The sequence below is a fragment of the Mesocricetus auratus genome, unplaced genomic scaffold (genome assembly GCF_017639785.1).
Source record: "Mesocricetus auratus isolate SY011 unplaced genomic scaffold, BCM_Maur_2.0 contig_10131_pilon_obj, whole genome shotgun sequence".
NCBI classification, from domain to species: Eukaryota; Metazoa; Chordata; class Mammalia; order Rodentia; family Cricetidae; genus Mesocricetus; species Mesocricetus auratus.
The window spans coordinates 1-22,266 of record NW_024434690.1 but is presented as its reverse complement, the minus strand read 5'-3'; the positions used below and the strand labels follow the sequence as shown (position 1 = coordinate 22,266).

The 22,266-nt window shown below is 37.0% G+C and overlaps 1 protein-coding gene across 1 annotated transcript in view; it reads left to right on the top strand.

Moving 5' to 3' along the window:
* LOC101830378 (cytochrome P450 2C26-like) overlaps nucleotides 1–14,691 on the top strand; it is a gene marked incomplete at its 5' end in the record, with an annotated part of 31,164 nt that extends 16,473 nt beyond the window's left edge. The window contains 5 exon segments of the mRNA XM_040741304.1: nucleotides 1,508–1,684; nucleotides 5,853–5,994; nucleotides 9,726–9,913; nucleotides 13,036–13,177; nucleotides 14,315–14,691. Of these exon segments, the coding sequence (XP_040597238.1) occupies nucleotides 1,508–1,684; nucleotides 5,853–5,994; nucleotides 9,726–9,913; nucleotides 13,036–13,177; nucleotides 14,315–14,496 (831 nt within the window).
* Between the last annotated feature and the right edge of the window lie 7,575 nt (nucleotides 14,692–22,266).

Sequence of the window (22,266 nt, the reverse complement as noted above, 5' to 3'; positions counted from 1 at the left end):
GAACATGGCAGATCTGGTCCCTCCCTTCATCTGTTTTCTGGTGGTATCGATTGCAGAGAGAGTACCTTCCCTTCCTTGCAACCTGTGCCATGTGGGAGGGCTGGCCCTGAGGTCATCAGAGTGGAAGAGTGGCCCCTGCACCATGCCTGAGTAACACAGTCTATCTGACCCTGATATTGTATGTGTGGAAGAGCCAATTCTGGGGGTATGAAAGAAGCCCATTGCTATAAAGTGTGAACTAGCCAGGAGAACACCATAGAGCTTACCCTGGTCATGAGGTCAGAGGAAGAGTTGAAGGGATGTCCAACACAGAAACTACCTAGACCCAGAACTAGGGCCAATTTTAGATGCACCTCAATACCCACCCCATCTGTGATCTGCTGGAGCACATGGAGGGGCTGGTCCTACAGGCCCAGGCTACAAGATCTTCACAGTGCTGGGCAACAACAAGATTTCCAAGTAAATTCCCAGTAAGGGCCTGGTTTTTATAATGTAATAAAAACCAAGAGGCCTCAAGCCAGACCAGTGACTCCTTGCAGTGAACACATGCAAGCAAAGATATAAGGGTAAAGGGGTTTACTGTGTGACTCTCTGTGTCACACTGCAACTTCCATGAGACTTTTATCTCTTAAATTCATTTTATTTTATTTGGGGGGGTTGTAAGGGCTGTGGGTGGATGTGAAGGGATCCATGAGGTAAATGGGATCGAGATGCACAGTGTGACAGACACAAAAAATAAATACAAACCAGTTTAAAAAAGAATGGCTGTGATCATAGAGAATTTTCTAAGGGCTGTGCTGCACTTTTCTTTCAAAGGCTCTTGGAGCCTCACCCGCTTCCTTTCATGCCATGGGCCAGGTTTCAGGAGTTCAAATGCATGTGATTTTTTTATGCAAATCACGGTGTCTGTCTCTCTTCACTGCTGCTGTCTCCTAAGACCTGTAAATGACAATGATTTACATCATATTTATTTCAGACTTGAGGGAATAAGTGGAAAAAGCTGTCAGTCAATTCTCATAAATATCTTTTATACTGAAAAGGATCTGTGAATGTGGAAACTTAATTATGATCTTTGATCATTTGGTCATATCTCTACTATCAGGAGAACTGTTACACACTTGAAAACAAAAACCTACTTCTTCTGTGAGACACTATATCTTATTCACATCAGATTCTATAAACCTGAGTAGATTTTGCTGTATATTATGGATATGTGTATTTCCTCATATCTGCTCCTTTAAAAAGTTTTTTTTTCAGCAAGGACTGGAGAGATGGATCAGTGCTTAAGAGTGTGTGTTAATCTTCCTATTCTTCCAAAGGACCTGAGTCCAATTTTTAGCATCCATGTTAGGTGGCTCAAAACCACTAGCTCCCGGGGATCTGATATCTTTGGCCTCCAAGACACCCACACATACATGGTACACACATGTATGCATGCATATACATGCCATGTACGCCACTAAAAGTAAAACAGTACATCTTGTCAAAAATGTTTTTGATTTTGTAGGTCTGCAATAATTTTCCTTTACTAATTGACTACTGTCCAGGAAGTCATCACAGAATAAGAAAAAATATGGATTATATCAAAAGTTACTTTATGGAGAAAATAAAAGAACATCAGGAATCATTGGATGTTGCCAATCCTCGAGACTTTATTGATTATTACCTGATTAAACTAAAGCAGGTAAAATTTTAACATACATTTATTTTATTGTTTGAGCATTTTGTGGTTTGCTGAGCACCAAAATGTTTATCAGAGATGGTTTACATCAGTTGTAAAATGAAAAGTAAAGATCCAGAAACTATTGCTGAGTTTCAAACTTCAGGCAGAATATCAGAAAGGCAAAGCAGCTGGGCACTAACTTTGTACCTCTACTTCAGGGTGAATGGGATGATCCTATCTCCATTAGGTGAAACAGCTTTATTCATCAACCAGTAAGAGAAACATATATTTTTTGGTTGTGAGCCTAAGCCTCACCCTCCCTGGGGAAATGAGGGGGTACTGGGAGGAGTTGGTGGGAAGGCATTGTAGGAGGGGTGGGAAAAGGAATTGGGATTGACATGTAAAGGAACCTTGTTTCTAATTTAAATTTTAAAATAAAAATGAATATTAAAAAAGATAAACATATATTCACAGCATGCAGAAAGGCATACCCCCATTATCTCCTTTTTCTGTCTAAATAAAAAGGAAGAATTTAATTTTAACATAGTAAAACTACATATGACAAAACTGTTATCAAGCAAGAATTATAATTCCAACATTTAGTCCACTAATATTTGGCAAAATTTAAGGAAAATATTCTATCATCTATCCTATCTTTTGTGAGTCTAAACTTTTACATGTAACATCTTTTTTTATTTTATTTTATTTTCCAGTTTAAATTTAGATAAGAAACAAGGTTGCTTCACAAGTCAGTTCCAGGTCCCTCTCCCTTTCCCTCCCCTCCTCCCGTGCCGTCTCCCCAACCCCCCTCCGTTATCCCCGCATTCCCCCAGGGAGGGTGAGGCCCTCCATGGGGGTGTGCATAGTCTGTCATTTCATACAGGGCAGGGCCTAGACCCTTCCCCAAGAGTTCAGGGTGAGAGTGCACCTCACATTGTTCTATGGGAGTCCAAAGTCCGTGTGTATACTTGGGATGGGTACTGATCAGCTGCCCAAGGCTCAATAGATTACCTAGGCCTCCTCACTGACACCCAGATTCAGGGGGTAACATCTTTTATCATAACTAAGGAAAACCATAATGGTAACTATCTGTCTTCAGCTCCATCAAAGACCCCAGAAGGATAATATTAAACTCTAGAATGAAGTGGTTTGGAGAGAACTATGCCCATATTCCCACACAGTGTTTATGAATGTTTGTCTTCATTTAAATGGAGTTGGTTATAAATGGTTAATGATCACAGTCAATCTCTTTCTAAAGAGAAAAGGAATATGTGTAGAAAGGAATACTTCGTATTGGTATGGATTTTGCATTATTGATAAAATTTTAAGGTCATTTTTGTTATCTGTTTCTACTCTTGTTTTGGGGTTTATACACCTTTTTAATGATGAAACATATACTTAAATACAGATTATAGATGGCCACTCAAATAGTTATGTTAGGTTTTCTGTATATAAAATGATATACTTCAAAAGGATAGGTATTCTTCAAAACCTTTCAAAGACCTACCGAATATGGCATTTAAAATGGTTTATTAGGGTTTTTCACAACAATGAGACACAAGTGCTCCTGTCACAACACTTTGCTGCAAAGAAAGGATGTAGTACTGCCTTCTTGCATTTGCATAAAATCTTGACAATTCATCTAAATTCATGTTGTTTCAGTACTTCGTCATTCTTTGTAGCAAAATTATTTTTCACAATTTAATAGCACAATAAACTTACTCGTCATAGATGGTCATTTGTGTTATTTCTACCTGTGGCTCCTCATATGTATGGACATGTTTCTTCATAGCTTATTTTCACTTCCTCTGTCTATATCCCCAGGACTTGCATTTCTGATTCAAGTGATAATACATATCTCTCTTGACCAGCTGCAAACTATTCATATTAATATACTATTCTGTATCTATGAGATCCCAATAGCTGCCAAATGTTGTAATTTTGAAACTTTATTATTAACATCAACTCAGTGAGTGTGAAGTGAAACCTCAGGGCAGATTTGATGGGTATTTTTTAAAATAAACAGTGAAAATGGACATATTTTTAGGTGCTGTTTTGCCTTTCTGTGTCTACAGAAAATTTATATACAAATATTTTTCCAGTGGATTGCTTGCTCTGTGGAGCTATAGAATTGTGTGTATATCTAGATACTAATCTTTCCATATAAATGACATTGAAGCATATTTACATCCTGTATGTTGTCCTTTCTCCATTCTTATTTATGCCCTGAATGTATTATCTTCTGTCATGGATGAAGTCTGGTTTATATGTGTTTTTGTACCTTTTTTCTGAAATCTATGAGTACAAATAATAAGGAACGAGGCTTATCCCTATTTCACTCTGGTATCATGCTTCTCTTCACGTAGTTACATTGCCGTTCTGTCTTAACTTGCTTAACACCCTTCCTTTACATAGAACAATATTGGAACTCAGTTTTAAAAATCTTGGACATCGATGTTTGGATTAACTCCTGGCTATCAAAGTTCTGTAACTCTTGAATAAGGTTTTTAAACAATTGTTTTATGTTTGATGCATCTGTTTTATTTATTTTGTAATATGTTGTTTCGAGAATCTCATATGATGCAATTTGAACACAACCCTCAACTTTCATTATTCTCCTCTCCATCCTCTCATCTTTTCCCATCAACCATTGTGATTTTTTTCCATATCTTTACCCATTGAGTTCAGTTTCTGCTCCTCACCTAACCTCAGGCCTGATACATGATCAACCTACCAGGAGTCACATAATTGAAGTAAATTGACTCTTCCCTTCCCCGAAAATAATCTGCTAGTGGATTTCATATTTCCTCTCCCCACTTTGTGCTGGGTTTTTATTGGTGAAGCCTACACAGTTTTTGTGCAGGCTGACACAGTCACTTCAAGTTCTTATGTTCATGTGTCCTTTTGTGTCCAGAAAACACTTCTTCCTTGATGTTATTGGTCACTGATGGCTCTTAATATTTCTGCCCCATCTTCTACAAAGATACTTCAATCTTCTGGAGAGGAGTGTGTCATGATTTAGGATTGAGCAGGTCGCAATACTTTATTCTCTGTACATAGAGCAGTTGGGTGTCTCTGTATTAATTGCCGTCTTCTGTAAGGAGAAGTTTCTCTGATAAAAAAGTAAGAGAGTTGTCATCTATGGATATAGTAGTACATCATTAGGGAACATTTTACCTCTATGCTCCTTAGTCCATTGGAATAACAGGCTTGACCGCCAATTGTAACCCCTTTTAAACAGTGGCAGATATGTGCCTTACCTAAAAAAGTGGACCTTAGATCAGATCAGAAAGTTACTGTTTGCTCCCATGAGTTTGGTGTAACTATTGCACTAGTGGGCACTACTTATCAGCCAAGGCATTGTTGTAACTTGTAGGTTCACAGCTGGTGACTCTGAGAATTACTTTTCTCCCCTACTTACACACATATTACATTCCACCACCACAAATACTAGCCAATAAGGATGAAGTTTCTTGATGAGTAGCAGATTGATTTCATTGTTTTTTGTGGCTGAAATATGTAGTGTCAGCAAATAGGGTTTTTGTCAAGTTTTGGAGAGTAACCAAGAATATTGCCAATTACCTGTGATACTTAATGTTTTATGTGGCTCTATTGGCCAGTGACTCAAAAGGATGTAATGTTTTACTGGTCCTGGGGCATTTATCTCAAGGTTAGACCTACCACACATTCTTCTTCATATGGTTTTGCTAGGAGAAAATAAAAAAATGAATAAATGTTTCTTTTATGTTTTTAAGGCATACAAGTATAAAACTATATACACTTATGTGAGGATAATCACATCATTGCAAGAGTTAGGCTAGTTAAGGAATTTAGGGTGAAATTGAAGGTTATAAAAATCTGTGCCATCTTCTTTGAAATCATGTACTAATTTCTCCTCTACTCTACATTCCAAGATATTTGTTGGTGACACTATAAAACAAAAAAATTGTAGAAGACTTATTATAAAAAATTGTACATAAATAAAACATCATGTCAAATTAACTAGATCCAAAGTATATACAACTCAGTAAACTCCTTCTTTACAGGTAGAATAACTATTTGGCATGGAAGCTATGGAGTTTTACTTTTAATTTTACTCTTTCATTAACAAGTATACAAACTTGTGTAAAACTGTAGAGCCATTGTAATCAGATGTGTTTGCCAAATTATCACATCAAATTATTCTTAGGCAAACCACAATCAGCAATCAGAATTTTCACATGAAAATCTGGCGGCCACTGTGGGTGATCTGTTCGGTGCTGGCACAGAGACAACGAGCACAACGCTGAGGTATGCTCTCCTGCTCCTGCTGAAGCACCCACACGTCACAGGTAAGGACCCACAGTGCTCCTGTATGATGATGGAAAGACTCTTCTAGTATCATGTGCGTTGTTATTCTTAGAGAAGTCTCAGTCCTTGACCTTCTGTGCCAGTTGATGGCTGTAATGACTGAGAGAAACAAACTCTGTCTGTCTGAAAAGCAGTCATGTTATGCTTAGTGTTTGAGTTCTCTAGAAGGTAAACAGCTACAGGTAAGGCCAGGGTACATTTTCCTGTGGATACATGTTTTTCTGCTCTAAAAAGTCATGTCGTTAAGAGGTTCAATGTCGCTGGATTATGTTGAAGTCTTTGATCCATTTGGATTTAACTTTGTGAATGGTGATAGGGATGGATTTATCTGCAATCTCTATATACCCACATTCAGTTATGCCAGCACCATTTATTGAAAAAGCTTTCTTTTTTTCCATTGTATAACTTTAGCTTTTTTGTCAAAAATCAGGTGTTTGTAGGTGGGTGGGTTAATGTCAGAGTTCTGAGACTGAATGAGATATTGTGCATTTTGAGAAGTATCCAAAATATTTGGATTCTTTAAAAGCATTTTCCATTGATGTAGAAAATGTAGATTAAGACAGTTTATCACTTCAGAAGTCCATTTACTTAATTTTTGTTGAACAATGATTCATTTCAACTGTACCAATAGTGTTTCCTTTTACATTGTACTTAAGAACAGCTCCTGTGTTTCAGCATATATGAAACACACCCTCCTTCCTGTATCCCATATATACTGCATGATAAAAGCACAAATATGAATCAAAATTTGTATTTTAGAATAGGAGGAGATAACAATAAGTAACCAAGAAATCTTCACCAAATTACTGAAACAACAGGATGAGGAATGAGAAAAATAGAACAGGAAATGTGATGTTGAATCATAAATGTTAGTTGTACATGCATACAGTAAGAGAAACAACCTGTGGATCTGTGTCTACAGACCCTTGAAGACTCTTCTTCCAAAGCAATGGAAGTTTAATAGACAACAATGTTGTATACAGGATGCTGGCCTTGTTGAAGTTCCCTCCCTATTCCCATTCAGCAGGTGACCCCTCTCCCCGATATAAATTATTATAAGAACTAAGTCAAAGAAGCCCTTTACCTGACACATTGATGATTGACAGGGAATGAGCAATGTATAGGGATGAAAGGGGAAGTCGGGAACATTTGAGTCCCAGAATTCTGCATGTCAGAGCCCTTTCTGTTTCTTATTCCATGAATGTGAGCAACAGGGTCTATCCTCCACATAAAAGGAATAAATCAGCCCTTCTTATTTTACCAACTTAATAGAAAGGAGTTTCCATGTATTAATCAGAATGGATTCAAAACTTTAACCAAAACCTGACAAATAGAATTTTAAGTCTGAATAGAAACATGAAACCTTTGAGGAACATACCTCAGGCACATGTAAACTGTTCTCATCAAGACTACACCAGAATTCTCCAAATCAGCTGGCTTCTTGTAAGTTTACAAAACCAAAGGTAGATAAGAACTCCAAGTTTGCCATAATTTTTATCCAATTTTCCATTTCATCAGAATACTTGTGAGAATGTTTTTTCATCCTAATATCTGAAGTAAAGTCACAGGAAGTCATGGAATCTAGGAATCTTAATGCCTATTGTGGGAAAGTGGGAGTATCAGAGAGGTTGCTGGGTACCAGGTCTGGGAAGCTCCCAATTCAGTATTTACCATGTGAGTGTTGTAGGGGTTTCACAAAAAAGTGAGAGATGAAAGAGAAACAATTTTTAGTATGATGTTCCTTTTAATTGAGTATATATTCCCAGGATATAAAATACATAGTTAAATTTCCAGTATAATTCTAACACAAGAAATGGAAAATTACAAAAAATGAAAATGTATCTGTTTATCAAAAAAACTGCTAATAATGGAAATAAACATAATTTTTATGATAATTAATAATATTTACATAATTACAATTACTCTTACAATAGATATTTTTACAACAAAGTAGCAAATTCCAATCTGCTGTTTTTCCCTTTTTCATTGAAAATGTGTTTTTCTTACATAATACCTTAAGACTATGTTTTCCCCTCCCTTTATTCATTGCTGTTCCTCCATATCTTTTCTCACATCCAGACACCCTTGTTTTCTGCCTCTCATTAGAAAACAATTAGACTTCTAAATAATAATAATAATATATAATTTTGATGGAGACATTCTATTTAGGGCTTAGTATTCCCAGGTCTCTCACTGTCTACATAATGTCAGGTTAAGTGTTTCTGTATCTGTTGCCATCAACTGCAAGACCAAGCTTCTCTAAAGATGGCTGGGAAAAACCGATCTATGAGCATAGCAGAATGTCACTGGGAGTCTTTCAATTGCTATGTTTTTGTTGTTATTGTTTTTTTTTTTACTTTTAGAAAAGAAGTATTTGGTTTTACCATAGGTTTCTGGGCTATCTAGTGTTCAATTATTGACCAACCAAGCATTTTCAGGAGTGGCTTTCATACCATGGGGTGGGCCTTAATTCAAATCAGTTCTTGGTTGGTTACTCTCACAAGTTTTGTGCCACCATTGCCCTAGCATATCTTGTATGCAAGACACCATTGTTGACCAAAGGGTTTGTGGCTGGGTTGGTGTGTATGCTCTCTTTTGATAGAATGCAGAGTGCATTCTTGTACTAAGATGCTGGAACATAGGGGTGAAGGTTCTATGTAGACATCCTATTAACTTCTCCATGTTCACAGTGTTGTGTAGGTGTTCCTCCAGGAATGGGGTTTTGCTGTCTCTTTGTTGTGAGCAACCCATTGTGCTGGCTACAGTCTTGATTGTTTGGACATTTCATGGAATGCTTTTGACCAACAATCAATCAGATGTAACCTAACCCTAGTACTAGAAGATTCGTTTGATGATAAGGGATGTTCAGTTAGGGCTATTCGATTTTTGTGATATCTTGTTTTTTTAATTCTTTCTATATTTTGGCTATTAGTCCTCTTTGGGATGTGCTGCTGGTTAAAATCTTTTCCGATTCTGCAGCCTGCAGTTTTGTCCTAATGATGATGTCTTTTCCATACAGAAACTTTTCAGTTTCACAAAGAACCAATATGTTATTTGTAATGAAGTGAGTTGAAAGTGGAAGGGTATATGTGTTTTGCATGTATTTGTTCATATACGTGATGTAGAAACAACTGAAGAATTCATATCCCATATCTAAAAGTCATAAATGTTGTACATTTGTGGGCATATAAGAAAAAGTCATTTTACAAATATGAGTATATTTCAGAAGTAGGTGAAAAGGTCGATCTTGTTCAATATGGGGTGTTTTGAGAGTTTAAGAGTTTTTTAAATGTAGACATGGAACATACACACGTATACACACACATGTTCTTAAACACATATACATTAGAATGTGACTATAAGAGAATATTGTATTTAGATAGAGATTTAGTATTTGACTTCTTATGTCCTTTACCACAGACCAAAGCTTGGACACTAGATTGTTTTAATTGATAGTTTTAAATACTTATACTTTGTAGCCATTATGGCTAGTAAATAGTAAGTATATGCTGATCTATCATAATATCTATATAGAAAGATAATGATATAAACCTGCAACACAGCATTTCTGTATAAATATATGTAAAAATGCTTTTAACCCTGAATGAGTATTTATAATTCCATGGAACACCTACATTATGCTGTGTATGGCCTGACACTTTGCCAAACATGTCATGTTTCTATTCCCTCTTTTCTCACTGTGATCAACCAGCTAAAGTCCAGCAAGAGATTGATCAAGTGGTTGGCAGACACCGCAACCCCTGCATGCAGGACAGGAGCCGCATGCCCTACACAGATGCCATGATTCATGAGGTCCAGAGATTCATAGACCTCGTCCCCACCAACCTGCCCCATGCTGTGTCCTGTGATATTAAATTCAGGGACTACTTCATTCCCAAGGTAAACTTGTCTCTTCTCTGCTGCATCTCTGTCCTCTTGATGTTCCCAGGTTCACAGTGTTGTTCCAGTCCTATGAGCCACCCAGAGCTGCTTGTGGTTTGTACTGCTCCATGATCAGAAGGGCAGCGCTACTACAGGTACAGAGATATCTGGTAATGATGCTTCCACATTTGCTCTCTCTTCCAAACACTGTTGGGCAACGCTTAGGTATTTCCGTTTGAATGTTCAAACATTTGTCAAATTCACAAAACTCTTTTCTAGATTTTATCATTATGAGATTTTATCTTCAAACTGGAAAGAATCGATATCCCGAATTCTTCAACTCCTTAATGAGGCTACATCATTCAACCATTTATATGTGATGTGATTTATTTTCCATGTTTCTTTTCAATAATGTAGCCTGTAAATATCTTTTTAGAGATTTCCTGAATTATTAATGTCTGTTATTTTTAGTCTAGTGCCTCTTCTATTCTTTGCATCTGCTTAAAGAAGACATTTTATGGAATAATTTTGTTGGACTTATTTTTATCTGAAAATGAATTTTATTATTTCTAATGATGTATCTATAAACATATGTGTTATTTGAAGATGTTACATGGGCTAGTAGTTTTCAATGTACTTTTTGTATTCCTGTATTCCTAGTTTCTCTTTGGTGAGATGAATTTCAGGATAGTGATGAACAGGCCTGTTTACAGTAGGCATCACTGTAGTTAGAGTTTCCCGCCCTGACTTCCTGATCACAAATAACCAGCAGTCACTTCACAAACAAGTGATTTGGAGATATAATACTAATTGTAAATGCATGGCCAACATCTCAGACTTTCTACTACATAACTCTTACAATTAATTTAAACCACATTTTTTGCCATGTGGCTCATGGCTTGTTACATCATTTTTCTACATGCCCTGCTTCTTCAGTGGCTGGCATACATGTCCTCTGACTCTGCCCTGTTCTTTTCCCATCATTCTCCTAATTTGGTTGTTCCACCTATAATTTCTGCCTGGCTACTGGCCAAACAGCTTTTTATTCAATCACTCACAGTGGCAAATCTTCACCCTATTTGTTATTATTATTATCATTATTTCACAGCACATCATCTGTCATGTTTCTGCTAAGAATGACAATTGTAACTCTAATATCTCCATATCAAGTTTGATGTTTTAGGGACACACTGATAGTTGTGTAGATCAGATAAAAATTTTGGGTCTATTTACTTAAGGAAGTATGAGATATTTTATTCTGGATCCAATTATGTATGATCATGGCACAGGACCATAGATTTTTTTTACTTTGAGATAAATATTATTCTCAAAAGTTGTCTCTTTTTTAAATTGTTCTTTGAACCCATTTTATGTGTCTATGTATTGTTTCCTCTTTGAAGACAATATAAAACTTCTTATTGAGTACCAGATTTTACAGATAAGAAATCCAGAATTTTTATACGAAAATCTTCATTCAGAAATGATCAACTTCTTTCTCCTGGAGAGCCTTTTTTTTTTCGAGTGGGGTGGTGCAAAAAGATATTGATAAGTTTTCAGGTACTAACATCATGTAGAGATGATGGAACTAATTTTTCCATGTAGCATGGAGTTTTGCGTTGTGATAACAGATTTAGTATATGGGTTAAGTTACCAGAGTGCTCTGTTTTGCTAAAAGACACTCCCAAGGTAAGATCGTTAAGGGGTCTATGGCTAATATACAAAACTCATTTATGTTTATGTCATAAACAAAAAGGTAAGTAGAACAAAGGACAAGGTTAGAACAGTATATCTCCTCATAGCTTCCTAGGGTTTAAGGTCCAGTTTGAGGAGAGTGTTGCCTCAGCTGAACTTATATCCCATTTTCCCTCTGTGGCTGGATGATGTTATGACTGGTCTCTTTGTAATCTACTCAAGTAGAATATAACATTATTTTCTTTTATGAAACAACCTGGCTATTTCACAGCTGATTCTCCCATCTGACAAATAGGACAAGTGATTATTTAACAGAATTATTTTATCAGATTATTTTATCATCTCAGCAGATCTAATAGGATAAGAAAGAACCAGTAATCTTTGCCATAACTGTCTAGTAGATATCAGGCTTTCTAGTTCATAAAATCTTTGCTGTCCCTTTAGAGACATTGTCATTATATCAGAGAAGCAGTCACAGGCAATGTGTAAACAAATGGATATGAATATAATAATTCAAGTCCTATTGACATTAGAAGTTAATTTTCACATAATTTACATATGTCAATAATAGGCTTTTTAGTTTACAAAATATAACCATATTTGGTTTATCCAATTCTGACTATCTGTGGCAACCCTGTGAAAGCTTTTAATCCATGTACCTAGAAACTTTGATATAATATGAGGTTAGTTTGTGTGCTAGTTGAAGAGAGCTTGCCAGATCTATCTCCCAACAATTTCTGGGTATCTTCAGAAGTTGTATTGATTTAACTCTCATCAGATCATGACATTATAACTTACCAATAATCTTATTTGGATTTTATTTCATTTTCTCCCTCTCCTCCCCATTCCATTACTTCCTTTCTTTTTCCCAGTCTTCATCCGGTTTTTCTGACACATATACATATATACATTTCTGTGTTTGTGTCTGTGCATTCATATAGATGGATTGCATATATGACTACTCTGATACATAGCCCTACATTTATTTTCTTATTATATATGTATATATATATTGTAAATAAGAAGAAAGTGGTATTATTCTTCCCAAATTTTTCCTATTGTTCTTAATGAATGGTCTCCTATTCTGTCAACACAGTCAATGAACTATTTCATCTGGAACCTGATTGGTATGTGTGGTGTGTAGACAGATATGATGAGCTATAGCGAACAGTGGTTAGAGAAGATTGAGTCTAATCTGAAGGAAAGGAAGAGACTCGGGAGTTTTAGTCCAAGTACTCATGTGAAATGTCACTGAAGGCACTTTAGTCATGCCACTGTGCCTGGCCTCAAACTCCTCCCTCCTAATGTGCCCTGTGTGTTTAAACTTCTGTACTGTTCTTTAAACATTACACCCACTATGGAGCTGAAGGTGAATGAGGTTATTTTCCTAATATGTTTTAGCTTTATGATTTTTTTGTAACTTGATTTCTGTCTGTGTGTTGTTATAGGGAACAACGATATTAACATCACTGTCATCAGTGCTGCATGACAGCAAGGAATTCCCCAACCCAGAGGTATTTGACCCAGGCCATTTTCTAGATAAAAATGGAAACTTTAAGAAAAGTGACTACTTCATGCCTTTTTCAACAGGTAAGAGAAATTCATTTCCATGGACCAGCATCACGAGAATCTAGGCAGTAGATTTCAATGATCAGGGGTACCAGTTTCAGTGTTCAAGCACTGTCATGAAAAAGAGATTTCTTCCCTGTCGCTATATGAAAGTGAGACTTTGATTGCTCATCCATTGTTCAAAATTGAGAAAGCTAGAGTGTACACTATTTGTTTGCTTCCTTTAGCTACATCACAGAAATACCAAAGGAAACAAACTTCATTTACACTTTTCTCACTCACCATGACAATGGAGACATCACAATTTATATTAATGTCTTTTTTGCTGTGTCAATCATCTCCTTTACTATGTAATCACAAGTCTCCAAAATACAGACAATTCATGAAATCCTCAAGTGCCCTTGGTAAACACCTGAATGAACAATACTTATCAAATACCAGTTGGACTAGGGCAATGAGAGAGTCTCCCAGATCTCTGGGTTATTAGGGGTAAATCAGCACATTAATCTCTCAAACCTTATGTATTCATTAATGGCAAACATGGAGCAAGATTCTAATACATGACTTCTTTGCTGCCTCACAATGCATGGGTAATGGAGAAGTATAAAAAGAAATCATATGTAACTATAAAAAGGTCATGAACCATTAGAATAGAGCATTTTTCACAGTTCAGAATGCCAGAAGCTTTGAGATCCTCATGAGAAGATGGAGACATTGTCCTTGTGGCAGGACACTCTGCCCAGATGATTGAGAACCCTCTTCCTTCTCATTCAGGGTTAGAGTCATTGACAATGATTCAGAATCTTCAGTGTGCATGCTGCCTTTGTACGTGCAGCTTCTGTCCATGGCAGTGTTATTTTTGATAATGAACACGGAATTCCTCTTCCTCAGTCTCCCGGGGAGTCTGATTACAGATGTCAACAAACCACACCTAATTAAAAAGTATTTTTGAGCAATGTAATTCTTAATAGTGTAGGTTAATTGAGCAACAAATTTGTTCCACATTTTTCTAATTATCTGTCTTTTCATTTAGCCATCCTTCTACCAACCCATCCAATAACTTATGATCAATTCATAGCCTCTTGTGTCAGTTAAAACCATTGTGATTCTCACATTTACAAATGAGAATAATAATATTTTTTCATTTTTCCCCCCTAGGAAAACGGATGTGTGCAGGAGAGGGCCTGGCACGCATGGAGCTGTTTCTATTCCTGACTACCATTTTACAGAACTTTAAGCTGAAGTCTCTGGTTCACCCTAAGGACATTGATACAACCCCAGTGGTAAATGGATTAGCCTCACTGCCACCCTCCTATCAGCTCTGCTTCATTCCTATCTAAAGAAGATAAGACTTTCTGGCCCTGGCTGTGTTGTTTTCTCCAATCCCCTCTAGACCTTCAATCCATCAGAGACAAAGTGTCCTTCCCCCCCTCTCATGTATTCCCATTTAGTCAAGCCCCAAGAAACACCTGTCAATTATTTTGCAATATCTGGAATCACTGTATAAATGTATTTCTATTTGTTATTCTTTGCAACAGTGTTACTATTCCTTGTGTTAATATGTTTCTTTTCCTGAGAAAAACTACAAATTTCCAGTTATATTACTAATATAATAAGATAATTCATTTTCATTTTTCTTCCTCATGTTTTCAGTAATAAATGTATTTGATTTGTGAACTTTTTCTGAGACTAGCTTAGAATTCAGGTAAGAAATTAAAGAAAATGCAGTTCCCAACACATCATGCTGTTCCACATACTGTGAAGGATAGAAAATGCAAGGGTGAGTGCTAGAGAGATATTTCATCCACCTAAGTGCTTGCCACTCAAACTTGAAGACCTATATCTAAACTCTGGTATGTGTATAATGGCCAGCCATGGTGCTGTGTGCTTGTTACACCAACACTGGGGGGGACAAGAAATTCTTCAATATGGTTGAACCCCCAACCACACCTAATTAATGATCCCCTTTTACCTATCTCAAAAATGAACTTGTCATCTCTCAAGTAACAACATGCAATGATCACCTCTGATTTCCACATATATGTATGTACATATATATACATTCTCTCACATATATGTATCTGATTATGCAAACATATCCACATATCCACATATCCACACAGACATGCAAAACAGGGTTTAAAGAGTAAGGTACAAAACTCTTTGATTGAACATCACTTAGAATCACTGGAGTATTTGGTGCTTGTTTTTTATTAAACTTATTCATTTAATTTAGAAACAATTTTATTTTATATATCAATTCCAGTTCCCTCTCTCTCCCATCCTCCCATGCTACCTACCAACCCACCCATCTAATACCCACACACACTTTCCAAGAGGCTGCCGCCTTCCACGGGGGATCATCCAAGACTGTCACATCATTTGGTGCTGGACCTAAAACCTTCATGTATCTGGGCTGAGAGATTATTCCTCCTTGGGGAATGGGCTCCCAAAGTCCATTTGTACAGTAGTGATAAACACTGGTTCCACTGTAAGAGGTCCAATAGACTTCCCAGGCCTTTAACTGGCACCCACATTCAGAAGGCTTGGTTTGGTCCAATTCTGGTTCCCCAGCTTTACAACTGGGGTCCATGTACTCTCACTTAGTCAGTTCTGCTATTTCTGGGGGTTTCTTCAGTATGGTCTTGACCCATTTGCTCATCCCTCCTCCTTCTCTACAAATGGATTCCAGGAGGTTGGTGCAATATTGCTATGAACATAGTTGAACAGATGTCCTTGTTGTATGAATGTGCTTCCTTTGGGTATATGCTCAAAAACAGAATTGCTGCATCTTGAAGTAAACAGATTCCCATTTTCCTGATTTCTGAAGTAACCATTCAATTTTCCACTCCAACCAGCAGTGGAGGAGTGTTCCACTTTCTCCATATTCTCTCCATCATAGACTCTCATTGGTGGTTTTGATTTTAGCCATTCTGGTAGTATATTGTGGTATCTAAGAGTTGTTTTGTTGTGCATTTCCCTGGTGATTAATGATGTTGCTCAATTTTTTAGGTGTCTTTCAGCAATTTCAAGTTCCTCTTTCATGAAGTCACTGATTTCAGTAACTAGCTTCTTGAGTTCTTTGTATATTTTGGAAATTATTCCTCTGTCAGATGTGAGGTGGTTGAAGATACTTTCCCATTCTGTGTGCTGCTATTTTTCTTGTTGACTGAATTCTTTGCCTTACAAAAGCTTCTCAGTTTCAGGAAGTCCCATTTATTAATTGTCGATATCAGTGTCTTTGATATTGGAGTTATGTTCATGAAGTGATCTCTTGTATTAATTCATTCATGGGTACCTTTTACTAAGAGGTTCAGTGTGGCTGGATTTATGTTGAGGTCTTTGGTCCACTTAAACTTAGGTTTTGTGCATGGCAATAGATAAGGATCTATATGCAATCTTCAACATGTCAGCATCCATTTATGCCAGCACCATTTGTTGAAGATGCTTTCTTTTTTCTATTGTATAATTTTAGCTGATCTCAAATATCAGGTGTTTGTAGGTAGGTGTATGGATTAATTTCAGGGATTTCATCTTCATTTCAATGTTCTACTTCTATGTTTCTGTTTCAATATCAAGTTGTTTTCATTAATACAGCTCTAAAGTAGAACTTGAAGTCAGGGATGGTGATGTCTCCCAAAGTTCCTGTATTGAACAGGGTTATTTTGAATATCCTGGGTTTTTTTTCCATAAAATGTTGAATATTTTTCTTTCAAGTTCTGTGACTAATTGTACTGGGATTTTGAAGGCAGTTGCATTGAATCTGTAGATTACTTTTGGTAAGATCACCATTTTCACTATGTTGATTCTACCTATCCAAGAGCATGAAATATCTTTCCATTTTTCTGGCACCTTCTTTGATTTCTTTCTTTATAGACTCAATGGGTTTAATAGACATCTATAGAATATTCCATCCAAACACAAAAGAATATAACTTCTCATTACACAGTGCATCTTCTACAAAATCAACCACATACTCAGTAACAAAGCAAACCTCAACAGATTTTAAAACATTGGAATAACCTCCTGTATCTTCTTAGATCTCTATGGTGTAAAGCTAGAATTCAACACAAATTGCAGAAAGTCTAAAAACTCGTGGAAATTGAACAGTTCTCAGTTGCGTCACTCCTGGGTCTAGGAGGAAATTTAAAAAAAATTAAAGATGTCCTAAAAATCAATGAAAATTATGACACAACATACCCAAACATATGGGACACTATCAAAGCAGTACTAAGGGAAAAGTTCAGAGCACAGAGTACCCACATGAAGAAACTGGAGAATAGTCACACTAGAGACTTAACAGCAGACCAGAATGCTCTAGAACAAAAAGAAGTAAACTCACCCAGGAGAGTAGAAACCAGGAAATAATAAAATTGAAGGCTGAAATCAATAAAATAGAAACAACGGAAACAATACAAAGGATCAATGAAACGAAGAGTTCATTCTTTAAGAATATCAGATAGGCAAACCTTTATCCAAACTAGCCAAAAGACAGAGAGAGTACATGCAATTTAACAAAATCAGAAATGAAATGGTAGGGGAGAGGATATAACAACAGGCAGTGAGGAAATCTAGAGAATCATTAGGTAATTCTTTGAAAACCTATACTCCACAAATTGTAAAATTTATAGGTAATAGACAATTTTCAGGATAAATATCACTTACCAAAACTAAAATTCAAGAACATATAAGGCATTTAAAATAACCCCTAATGAAATAGAAACTAGTCATCAAAAGTCTCCCAATCAAAAAGCACAAGGTCAGATGGCTTCAGTGCTGAATTCTATCAGAAATTCAAAGAAGAGGTAATGCCAATACTCCTGAAAGTGTTCAACACAATAGAAACTGAAGGGTCACTGCCAAACTGTTTTTATAAGATTACAATTACCTTTGTACCCAAACCACCCCAAGACACACAGGAGAAAAAGAACTATATACCGATATCTCTCAAGAACATTGATGCAAAAATACTCAATAAAATACTGGCAAATAGAAACCAAAAACCCACCAGAAAAAATAACCCACCATGATCAAATAGGATTTTTCCCAAGGATGCAGGGATGGTTCAACATATGAAAATCCATCAATGCAATCCACCATATAAACAAACTGAAAAAGAAAAATATCATGATTATTTATCTCATTACATTCTTAAATAATCCTTAGACAAAATCCAACACTCCTTCATGATTAAGGTCTTGGAGAGTTCAGGGATAGCAAGAACATACCTAAACATAATAAAAAGCAATATACAGCCAACATCAGACTAAATGGAGAGAGACTCAACGTAATTCCTCTAAAATCAGGAACAAGACAAGGCTGTCCACTCTTTACCTATATTTTCAATATTGTACTTGATGTTCTAGCTACAGCAAATGAAGACAACAAATTGAGATCAAAGGGATGCTAAATTAGAAAGGAAGAAGCAAAACTTTCACTATTTGCAGATGATACGATGGTTTTCATAAGTGACCCCAATAATTTCTACCAGGGAACTTCTACAGTTGATAAATACTTTCAGCAAAGTGGCAGGATACAAAATTGACTAAAAAAATATCAGTATCACTCCTACATGTAGATGACAAACCATGTACAGAGGTACCTCCACCCTATAGAGGACAAGTAACAGGGATGAATCCACCTGTAGGCCCAGGCCATGCCCTCCTGTGATGTTATTGTCCATAAACGGTAAAAGCTAAGAGGTTAAAACCAGCTTGGAGAAACCTGCAGAAATAGCTGACTGAACACAGGGGATGTCATGGACCCCAGACTGATTACTGGGAAACCAGCATAAGACTTTTCCAGACCCCCTGAACTCGATGTCAGCTCGGAGATTTCGTTAAACTATGGGGCCGCTGGATCAGTATGTATCCCTAGTACATGAATGGACTTTGGAGGCCACTACAAATAGAGGGATTCTCTCTCAGCCTAGACACAAGGGGAAGGGTTAAAGCCCTGCTCCAAATGATATGACATATTTTGAACATCACCTATGGAAGGCCTCACCCTTCATGAGGAGCAGAAAGGGAATGGGATAGGGTGTTGGTGGTGGAGAGGGGAGGAGGGAGGTAGTGGGAACTGGGATAGACATGTAAAACAAGCTTGTTTCTAATTTAAATAAAGAAAAAGAAGGTGAAAATTTAAACATGCCTTTGTCTTGATGTTCTCAGGTTAGAATTAAACAAGCATTTTGCTTTCCTATTGCTAACCATATGCTGCATATGCCTCACTTCTCTTTCCAAAGTAAGTATGGTACTAGGAAGTGTCACATTGGTATAATTTCTAGATGCTACATTCCCTTCTCACTGTATTACAAATAATCTAATGAGAAATGACATTACTGACTATCCTTGTCTTAGTGTCAATGGAGCTAATTCGTCTGGTATTGCTAAGTTCTTACCTTGGGGCCTACTGCAGAGATACATCTCCACATGCTATTCAATGTATATATAGCTTGTTGTGTTACAAAATGTGGCTTTTTGTCTAAAGGGGCTAGAATACTAATATTTTATGTACAGTTATATATTTCTGGTAAAGATATGCTACACAAACTATTCCACTGTTCACAGGCCTTTCTACTTGAATTCAGATATGACACTTATTTATCGCTATTACAGTCAGATTACAAATGAAATTCTCAATTCTAACATAGCATTAACCAGTTTATTGGTTAAACTCTTATCTGTCATGTATATGCCTATCTGTCTACCTATGCATCTATTATGTATCTATCTATGTATCTGAGTATGTATCTATTTATGTATCTGTCTATGTATGTATGTATCTATCTATCTATCCATCTATCCATTATCTCTTCTCTCTCTCATATATCTATGTTTTGGCTCTCCTTCCAATATATGTCTGTCTATCAGTCCAGGCTTCTACCCATCTACCCTATTAGTTCTGTATCTAAGAAACCTGTGAAATTGAAGAAGTAATTTTCTTTTTTTATTAAAAAGATTTTAAAACTTTTTAAAATTAAATTTAAAAACAATCCTATTTTCCATGCCAATCCCAGGTCCCTCTCTTTCCTGATCTCTCATGACTCCCACAATTTCCCCATGCCACCCCCTGTTCTACTCCCCACAGAGGGTAATGTCTCCCATGGGGAAATCATCAAAGTCAATCACATAATTTGGGGACAAGACTAGGCCATCCACTATGCATCTAGGCTGAGAGTGTATCCCTCCATAAGGAATGGGCTCCCAAAACTTGTGAACTAATGATGAACATTGGTTCCACTGCCAGACATACCATAAATTGTCCTGGCTTCCCAAGTGACATCTACATTTAGAGGACCTGCTTTGGTCCTATGTTGGATCCCTTGCTGTCACACTGGGGATCCACTGTTCCTACTTGCTCAGGTCAGCTGTTTCTGTGGGCTTCCTCACCCTGGTCTTGACCCCTTTGCTCATCATTCCTCCCTGTCTACAACCAGATTCCACGAGTTGAGTACAGTGCTTAGCTATGAATCTCTGCTGTCTGCTTGCATCTGCTATTGGGTAAAAGTTCTAGGATGGCATTAAAGGTAGTCATCAATCTCATTATAGAGGAAAGGCACTTAAGGTAGCCTTTCCACTATTGCTTAGATTCTTAGTTGGTGTCATCCTTGTGGAACCCTGAACATTCCCCTAGCTATAATGGCTCCCTCTATTAAGGTATCTCTTTTTGTGCTCTCTTTCTCTATTCTTCCCACACCTCTGATCCCCCATGCACTCCTCTGCCCCTCCTCTTCCTCTTTATACCCTCCCTTTCCATACATACTCCCAATTTACTCGTCCCTTTTATCTTCTCTGGGGGGTCCATATGTTTCTCTTAGTGTCCTCCTTGCTTCCTTGAGTCTCTGGGGATGTAGATTGTAGGCTTACTATCCTGTGCTTTATGTCTAATATCCATAAATGAGTGAGTGCATACCATGTTTTTCTTTCTGGGTCTAGGTTACCTCACTCAGTATGATTTCTTCTAGTTCCATCAATTTTCCTGCAAACTTCAAGACTCCATTTTTTTCCCAATGAGTAGTATGCCATTGTATACGTGTGTTGCATTTTCTTTGTCCATTCTTCGTTTGAGGGGCATCTAGGTTGGAGTAACTCCCTGTACCCTGTTGGACCACCATGGTTTAAAGTTAGAATTGAACAACAGCACAAATTGCAGAAAGCCTTTAAACTCGTGGAAGTTGAAGAAATAATTTTCTTTATAATGTTTTTGTTATTTATCTCGATGCTTGCTGGCATATACTTCTAGAGTATAAATGATTTATTTTGGTATTCTGAAGGCACTTTAAAAATGAGTTATATGAGCCACAGATATATATAGAGAGGGAGGAAGGATGAGCAAAAAGGTCAAGACTGTGCTGGAGAAACTCACAGAAACAACTCATTTGACCAAGTGAGAACACAGGGACACCAGTCGTAGAGCTGTGGAACCATATTTGGACTGAACTAAGCCCTTTTTATGTGCATGCCAGTTAAGAGGCCTGAGGAGACTGTAGGACTCTGACAGTGGAACCAGTATTTATCCCCAGTGTAAAAATGGACTTTTGGAGCTCATTTCCCAAGGAGGGATAATCTCTCAGCCCACATACGTGCCCCAAATGATGTGACAGACTTTGATGATCTCCCATGGAAAGCCTCACCCTCCTTCAGAAGTGGTGGGGGTTGGGATAGGGGGCCTGGTGGGGGGCATGGGTGGATGGGAGTGAGAGGGCAGTAGAGTTGATATGTAAAATAATATTGTTTCTAAATTAAATAAATACATTTAATAAAATACAAGCTATAGTGTACTTGTTGCATTTAGGGAATTAGATTAACTACTGACTCTTGAGTCTTCATTTTCAATATTATTTTTTCTTTTATATCTTAAAGTATCTTTTCCCCACACTTTTGACAAGAAATTTCATTGTAATATTCTTCAATTCACTAGTAATGAGCCTCTTCAGATGCATAACATATTCCTTTATTAAAGATAAACTAACTGAATATTTTATGGGCCTCAACTAATATCCCACTTTTTGTCTCTGACCTGTGTATCTGTATTTTATTATTCATATGTGGTACTTCAGGACAGGCTTTCACGGTGTTTACTTTTTGATTCCTTTTATGTACCATGTA